The 9,004-nt window shown below is 38.4% G+C and overlaps 1 protein-coding gene across 3 annotated transcripts in view; it reads left to right on the top strand.

The window, feature by feature from the left end:
• Positions 1-922: 922 nt before the first annotated feature.
• Positions 923-9,004, top strand: part of LOC126416163 (proton-coupled amino acid transporter-like protein pathetic) — a 225,464-nt gene continuing 217,382 nt past the window's right edge. The window contains exons 1-2 of one of the 3 annotated variants that reach the window (XM_050083728.1): positions 982-1,075; positions 1,636-1,680. In XM_050083728.1, coding sequence (XP_049939685.1) covers positions 1,648-1,680 — 33 coding nt within the window. In that variant the 5' untranslated portion in view covers positions 982-1,075; positions 1,636-1,647. Of the gene's footprint in view, positions 1,076-1,635; positions 1,681-9,004 lie in introns of all 3 variants that reach the window. The other 2 variants (XM_050083729.1, XM_050083727.1) reach the window with 2 other exon arrangements.

The raw sequence follows: 9,004 nt of genomic DNA, 5'->3' as shown, positions 1-9,004 counted from the left end.
ACTCTTTCAGGTTAACCTACTAATCTTCATTTCGTTGAGATGAAAGTATTTGTGTACAAGTATTTTTAAGCATGACGTTCAAAATTTACGAGACATTTTAGTTCAATATTTTGTTGAGTAATTTGGTTACAGTACAACAATGTTAACAAAGGGCTATTTCAACAGTTTTTATTATGCGGTCATCCGTATTTCCAATGGGGCAAAGACCCGCACAGAGCTGGAATTTTTATGAGGCATAGGTAACAATTCAACCTGTGACTTCAGTTTGAAATCGCAGGAAAATGTACCCTTCATGGATCACAATATTAGAAAAAACTTAAAATTGCGAGGGTTTACTCCCACCTACCCTACTACTGTCAATACACGCCTGATACACACTATTACTCATGTCGTCAGGTTAATGTTATCGCATTGTTGCAGAAGGAACACATGAAAAATAATTTACATTCTTTCAGCGTAAATGGGATTAGAACCATTCTGTGTCTTCAGGTTTTGCATTTAGATGACTTCAAAGACTTACAAGCCTTCTTTGTTATTTTAGGAGCTAAACCATTCCCAAATGGTATGGTGAGAGCTACTCTCTGGGCAGTCGAATTTCATTGTGTGTCATGCACAGCCACACAAAGATAACAACAGCAGTGGTCTGATATCACTGTACAAAAATTTATTATTAACGACAATGTGTCATCATCTGGCCCTGAAATGTTCGTTCAAACCACATTATCACAAACAGAAGCCTTGAGTTGCGTTTATCAGGCTATAGCTTGTCTTGTGTTCCTACTATTAGAACCAGGTAACTCGTTTGTATTCGTACAAAATTCATTCTGGACGTATTCATTACTTTTTAGCTTCACAACGTTTCATTTGGTGTGAAAGATATTGTAAACACTGCACTCGCCCTTGATGCGACGATATCTGTGGATTTAGCCTTGGCGAGTTGACAGGTGGACGTCTGCGATTATTGACAAACACAGTGGTGGTAGGTCCTTTGTTTTGTTACGGCAGGTCGAAAACCGAGAGCTGTAGGGATGCTGTTTATCGGAATGGTTTGCTGAATTATTAGTGGATTCACAAGGTAAATGTGTTTTTCACCTTCTATTTAACCTGCAATCTGTCAGCAGCTTCTGAGTTATAATAGTTCTTAAGTTGTTGGAAGTGTATTTCACTCATTCTAACCACTTCAGGGAAATTTCTTGTGGACGCCTTTGTTAACAATAAAGCAAAAATTCGCTTATAAACCCAAGGCCCAGAAGCTTGGCTGCAATTCTGATCGCCTAGAAAGTGAAAATAGACATATGACAGCCTCTAACAGCAGTTTGACGACTCGTGTGTATTCCGTCTGCTGCGAGAATTTTTTTTTTATGAAAGACTTACATTTAATACTGTTGTTACACTAGGTAACGTACATATTTGCAACGTAGTGACATTATTTCTTCGCTCGATGAGAGAGATCACAAGCAATATGTTAATAAATATAATTTTCGTTTGCGACTACTGACGTTGTTCCATATTACCTGACTAAATTATTTGTATGCCTGAAATGCACTTTTTCTTTTGATGAATATATTGGTTGATGTTGTGTGTTTGCTTCGTTTTTGCAATCGCACTGGCGTCATCAACATATCTGCACACCAGTTGAGAAGCAGCATGGGAGATATCACTCCTTTACAACAACTAAAAGTGAATATATCTAATTGGTCGTTCTGCTTGAAGCACAGTTACGTCTGATTGCATGTGATTCTTTAGTTACACATGTGATTGCTTAGTTTTTTATGTTTGTGATGCCGAGGATCAGCTTTATATTGTTTGGGTGCCAGCATACTCTACACTCTTGCAATCATATAGTGCTTTCCTGAAATGTTTAGGACTATAGTTTTATATTCGCTATTTTTTTATTTATTTATTTATTTATTTTAACACTTGTTAAGTGTAGATGATGTAGTGACAAAGGTTTCTCTCACTGCATTTCTTAAAGAAATTTTTGTTGTCTTTTGTAATCTAAGTCTTTTGAAGTTAATTTTAGTGAACTGTTAAATTCATGATGAAAATACTTTTTATGTGATTTATTCAAATCTTATTTTGTTAGAAAAATGCGGTATGTTGTTAGAAACAAGACACATTGTCACTTTAGGACATGTCTTAGATATTCCACTTGAAGGAACCCTCACTTTTCATACTAGCTTAGAGGTTTTATTCATTTGTTTATTTATTTGCATCTTTCACAGAAAGCATATAAAGCAAATATTTGCTGCAAGTAATTTGGATGATAGATGTGTGTATGTCAATGCACAGTGATTAGTGTATAGCTGTCCTTGCTTGCTAGGAGCTAATTATGAATGCAGCAGCAGAATTAAATAGGATTTCCCTTAGAATCTTTACACTGAATTGTTATTTCTGGTTACTACACATTGTTTTGGTAGAGTTGGCATATATAGGAATTTTTTAAATTATGCTCTACTATTTTTGTTGAAGTAAGTACACATTAAATGTGCATAATTGTGCCCTGTGTCACAAATTTGATGACAGTAATAAGCCTTGCCAATTTTCAGGTAAGTCTTTTCTTGCAACATAGGAATTATTTAATTGTGGAAGAATCTTACAAGCAGGAAAAAGTTAATAAGCCTTAACAATTTCATAGTCAATTTCTTTCACTGTGAGCAATGATGAATTATCACTTAATTTAAAAGCAAGTTCTACCAGTTTCTTTTTGTTTACAGACGTAGGGTACTTATGCAGACAATGGAGGGAAATTAATTGTATCAGATTATGAGAATTTTTTTTTGTTGAATTCCCCCCACTTAAAATGCAGAGACATATATAAAGTTACTGAAGTACTTGGCAGTTAGAAGAGTGTTTCAGTTATAAGTAAACTATAATTGTGCAGGATCCTGTAATAATAATTCATGTTCTGTGCTGTTATTTTGTTGAGTCATCCACCTTTATCTTATTGGTTATTGATAGATCTCTTTCGTTCATAAACCATACATGCACGATACTTACGTATACACTTCACAGGATTTAACAGGTTCATTCAAAAGGTGGAAAATAAATTGTATACAGATTCAGTTTGAGTACATGAACAGTGCATAGCACACAAAAATTTGTTTATTAGTGAAGAAATTATAAACTGCAGCAGTTACGAACAGATAAGTAACCTTGTTGACATATGCAAAACCACTGTTTTCCATTTATCATGAGGTTAGGAAATCAAATAATTGTACTGCATGTAAGTCTAAATGATTGATTTTCCAAAAACTGTGAATAGAGGAAAGAAACTGATTGTCAGGTGTACAACATATATGTAGATGCTATTGATACTTTACTGAGTGCCAGTGTAACACTTCTAAAGTATAGTTTCTACCACAAAATTTTTATAGAGCAAGGTGTAACAGCGGGCAAAAGCTCAGATCATTTTCATTGAGACTGTAATTCAAATACCTATCTTTCTATACTGAGCTAAGTTTTCTGTTGGTCTCCAAATAACATAAACAAGTATGAAGGTGGTTTTGTCAGTAAAGCTATGACTGATTTTCTGCCATATTTTGTAAGTTGAGTAGTGATATGTTTCACATGATCTTTATATTATGTGAGTGCCTCATTTCATAACCGCTTGTTACAGTATCATATTTTCCAGACCTGTATCTGGAAAGATCAACAAAGGTGGCCAAGTGTTAAGGCACTTGACACTTACCCTTAGAGGATGGCAATTTAATTAAATTCATATTGCTGAAGAAAAATCCTGGGATATTGCCTTTAGAAGAGCACAGCCAATTTCCTTCCACTTCCCTTCTCAATCCGAGCTAGCCCTCCATTTTTAGTGATCTTTCCACTGACCAGACATCAAACGCCACTTTTCCTTTGTCTTTCTGTCAGTGGACAGATATTTGTATTCAAAGGAATCAAGATGGCATAGTGGGTAAAATTATGAGCTTATATTCACTTTGACAAGTTTTCAGTGCAGTGCATGTTGAATCTATTTCAGGTTTCACAGAGTTTTTCTAAAAGCAACAGTGGCTCCTTTAGAATGGTTGTGACCAGTTTTCTGGTCTATTCTTGTGTGACTGAGATTGTGCTTTTATAATTTGATATTAAAGTCTATCCTTACCTTTCAAAAAGCATCAAGAGAAAGGGGGGTGGGGATAGGGATGATATGTTGACTGTCAGTGACCACCATCATTTTATATTGTTTTGCCAATTATGGGATTGATCCATAATAAATATTTCCAGGAAACCCAACTGGACCACTTGCTGTGGGAAAAAAATAGTGTAGACTTGGAAACTTGCTTCATCAAACACGATCTTTCGATCCACTGTTCTAAAATCACTGCTTTCTGATTCTGGAGATGGAAACATCCTTTCAAAATAGGCCCATATATACACAAGACTCTTAATCATTCAGCTGGTTGTAATTTATGCTGGTTTGTACCATTTTTGCTTAAGTCACTGTGTTCCCCAATCCTCTTTCGTATTTCAATTCTTTTCTGCCTCACTGTCTACAAATATCTCTCTCCTTGCATAATATTTACCTTTTTCTTTCATGTCACACAGGTTTCTTGCCCTATTGGATGCTTTTATTTTAACTCTGTGACTTTATCTGTCCTTTCAGGCTTATCCATTACTGGTACTGACATCTCATGATTCATCTGTGATATGGAATGTCTTTTTTCATTTATTCTGGCTTATGAACTACCCTCCTTTCCATTTTTTCGTACCTAAACAGTTATGTGCATAACAGCTTGTTGTTTCAGGTCTTAAAGCACTGCTAGAAGTGAAAGTAGAGATAAGACACAGAAAAAAATCTTAGGACTGGCCAAGCATCAGACCTTAAACTTTGTTAATTTGTGATGAAGCACTATTTAAAATATCTGTGACCTGTGTCAAGTTAGTTACTATACCTATTAACTCATCCAAGCTCTCTCTTAAGTTTATTTTCATGTACTGGACAGTAGCTTTAAAAAGCTTGTGGAAATGTGGATCCCATCGTAATAATAGCCCACATTCAGGTATAGTTGTTTCTCTGGCAAATTGGAGAAGTAACATACCAGTCCCGACCAGGCATTAGATGGGGAAAGGACACCACATTATCCATTTAATTTGTCCTGAAGATTGTGTTATAAGCACCAACTGGGTTCTGTTAAATGTGCTGTATTATTGTCAGATCTGCAGCCAGATTCTACAGTAATATTGACAAAATTTTTCAGTGGTTCATCTGGCTGCCATTATTCTGGTGAGTGTTAGCAACCATTACTCTTACCTAAAGATGAAGGATAAAAGGACTGCTGAAGTATTGTGTCAAGATGTCTGTATAATCGGACTGCAGACCTGTCAAGAATATAATCAATTAATATGCTGGGAAAGTTCATTTAGTCACATCTGTTACCTGTTATTTGTATTTTATTGGTTAATGTTTTGTTAATACTGAAGTTGTGTTAAACGTAGCTGAGGGTGGAGGAGAATGGTGGAGCCAAGGAATCAGTAAGGAAATAAATTTAAAATATTAACGACTGTCTAATATTAACGAAAAATATGTTGTCTATGTACTGTTCCATGCATGTATATGTAACTGATGATTAATTCCTATAAGGATTAAGTAAAGTAAGTTTCGAGAGCTTATCCAGCATCTGAGTGGGGGTGGGGGTGGAAGACGTTATTTTCATGGAAGGGTAAAGGTAATGAAGCACAATTTCACACAAAAAAAACTTCAAACTGTTGAAAGCAGTTAGTATAGTTCATATGAGTTTTGTACATACTGTTTTATTGTCAGCTAGGTAACATGCAGATATCTTCTACATCCACATTTTTAATAGTTTCTGATATTGATTGTTACACCCTTCTTCATATGTTTCGGTATAGGGTCAGCAAGGTTATTAACAGATTTGGCATGATTAATTTAAGGGGCACGTCAGATACACGTCCTGTCATTATTTCTGTGTCCCCTTTGATGGGATATGTCTACCTCAACTGTCTGCTTGTAGTGTTATCCATGTAAAAACGAGAGAAAGTTTTTTAAATGTTTGCTTATTGAGTACCAGCCTGGTATTCAGATAGTGGGATGTGGGAAACCACCTAAAAACTACATCGAGGCTGGCCAGCGCACCTACCGTCGTCCTTAATCCGCCAGGCGGATACGCTTCGGTCCGGCGCATCTCCCCGTCCCGGAAATGGCGCTTTAGCGCACACTGCTATCCAGGCGGGCACATTGGCTGATAACAGGAAAAATAAAGTCGGGAATTGAAGGTACAGCGCTACTGGAAGCATTAACAACCTAGATCCGTCTGACATTTTCAGTTTTACGGAGAACAGTGGCGAATGGCGAAATAGTTCCAGGATTTAACGATAAATAGTTGTGGATACCCTTGTTAATAGTTTGTATCCATTATTTCTTGTTCTTCAGACTGGTGGTGAATTGATACACGTCTGCTTGTGTAGAGGGATTCGATTCGGTTTGCAAAGGTCTTTTTTTTTCTGTGGCGATGGAGCGCTGTGGGCAGCTACCGTCTGTTGTCCATCTTTGGATACAACCATTCTTCCCATGTCTTCTGACTGGTTTTGTGTGGGCTGTCACGAATTCATACATCTCAGAGGAGCACTTCCACACAAAGTCCTCAATTATTTGTTGGATATGTTCCAACCTGTCTTCCTCTACAGTTTTTATCCTCTACTGTTCCCAGAAGCTTCGAGGTCTTCCCGCATGTCCTGTCATTCTGTCCTTTCTTCTTGTCAGTGTTTTCCACATGTTCCTCTCTTCGCCGATTCTATGGAGAACATCCTCATTTCTTATCAGTAAACCTAATTTTCAGTATCTTTCTATAGCACCATATCTTACACGCTGGTGTTCCCTTTTTTCCCGCGGTCCATGATTCACTACCAGTTTAACGACCTCCTTTGTTACCCACAATTGTATGACCATTAATTGTAATTAATTTCATTGGGTAAAAAAGATTGGCCGGGTCTAAAGGTAGTTTTAAAGATAAATTACTCATCTAGTTTTTTGAGGATCTCCTTCAATCCATGGCTTGAATTTCTTTTGTCTACAACCTGATAGGTTGAGGTGTTTCTTGAACAACGTAGACGACAAACTGATTCGTAAGTAATTTTCGTATTTAATAGTCCTAGATGCCTTGCTGTCATTCCATTTGTACGCAACTCGAATTCACAATTTGTCCAGTAGCTGAGCACAGCAGAAATATCTTTACATCGCTCCTTCTTTCCTTCCCGCCAGAAAAAGAAAAACACACACACTCGCACCCTGTTAACATCGTTCCAAAGTACATCAGTAAAGATATAATCATACTAAGCTCTCAGCGTACAATCTCGGAAATTTCGTCCTCCAATTAAAGTCGACGGTTGATATTAGTAGAGCTATTTCGGTTAGGAATGGCCTCTTTCCATTGGCCCAGACCTCGCCTAATAGGTAAATAGCATGAACTCCTGTCCACGCTCTCGTATACTGAAATACGCCCTTAGCCATCTGTGCGAGTTTCTTCCCGTGGTAAGATTTGTAAGTTTGTGGTAAGACCCTGTGAGACCAAACTGCTGTGGTCATCGGTCCTTAAGCTTACACACTGCTTAATCTGACATACGCTAAGGATAACACACACACCATGCCCGAGGGAGGACTGGAACTGCCGACGGGGGGAGCCACGCGAACCGTGACAAGGCGCCCGATACCTCGCGGCTTTCAAGCGGTCTCTGAAGGTCATTTATCTGGTGAGAAGTATCTGGACACTACTATGTAATGCGGAAGCGGCCACTAGACGTCACGAGAAGCAATCCCGCCGTCATAAAATGAGGTAGGGAGTATCTGTTGGCAATAGATAGGCAGTAAAAGCAGAATGGGTCGCTCAGAAGAACTCTGTGACGTAAAAGGTGGACCAGTCACTGGATGTCATGTGAAAAATGATCCATCAGTGATATATCAACTCTTCTAAAGCTGCCTCTGCTGTTGACGATGTGACTGTGAAGTGGCGAAAGGGCAACAACAGCGAAACCAAGGTCAGGCAGACCTAATATACTGACGAAGAGGAACCGTCGAACGTTGCGGAGATTGGCTGTAAAAAATCGCATGAAATCAGCGGATCACTCCTCAATCTAAATTGCTACCAGCACTCCAGGTAGTACAACGAATGTGCGTAGGGTGTGAAAAAGAAAGGGCTACAGTGGTTGAGCAGCAACTCAGAAGCCACACTATCTACTCAATGTTAAGCGACGCTTGAGGTGGTGTAAAGAGCGATGCTACTGAACAGTGGATGGCTGTAAACGAGTAATATGGAGTGATGAATGATGAATCACTTTTCAGGCAATGTGTGTATTTCTGAACTAAAGTCGTTACCTTAGTCACAGGAACACTTTCTTTTTTATCCCATCCATTTTGAATCATCCTGTATGTAGTGATTTACATTTTTCATTGTTTTCATTGTGTGTTTCAGTGCATTCGTCAATCTGTTTCCAGGTTGAGTCCTGTTTATATTTTACTATTCGTTCTGCTGCACCCTGTAGAAGTGCCTTTTTGATTGCTTTGTTCCGCTGGTAACCCGCAGCGGAAGGAGAACCAAGTCCAGAAGCAGCCGCCTGGGTTTATCTCAGTGTTGTTCGGGAAGGTCGTCGAGTGGACTGACCGGAAACAGCAGGGCTATGTCGTCGCTGTCGGGAAAAAGTGGGTCAGGTTGTAGATCCTTATCTCATGCGCCAGCTGTTTCCAGCACCCATCGTCACTTCCCACAGTGTCCATTGGCGGTATCAGCTTCTCTTAGGTAATTAGGCACTGTAGCGCGTAAAAAAATTCAAATAGACACTTTACTATTTTGTTTCATTTTCGTGGCAAATCCTCACAACACATGGGTCGGGATTGAACGAAGAAGCCATACGTCTTAAATCGTTAAGAAATGAGAATTACTGACCTGCACAACGCGGAAATGTGATATATTTTCATACCTCATTTTTACTGTGCTCTGTTTATAGTGAAACAATAATAAAAGCTATTGTTTCCTTTTTCATATGGTAG

This window comes from Schistocerca serialis, chromosome 8, assembly GCF_023864345.2.
Source record: "Schistocerca serialis cubense isolate TAMUIC-IGC-003099 chromosome 8, iqSchSeri2.2, whole genome shotgun sequence".
In the NCBI taxonomy this organism is placed as follows: Eukaryota; Metazoa; Arthropoda; class Insecta; order Orthoptera; family Acrididae; genus Schistocerca; species Schistocerca serialis.
This window is presented reverse-complemented; position numbering and strand designations above follow the sequence as displayed.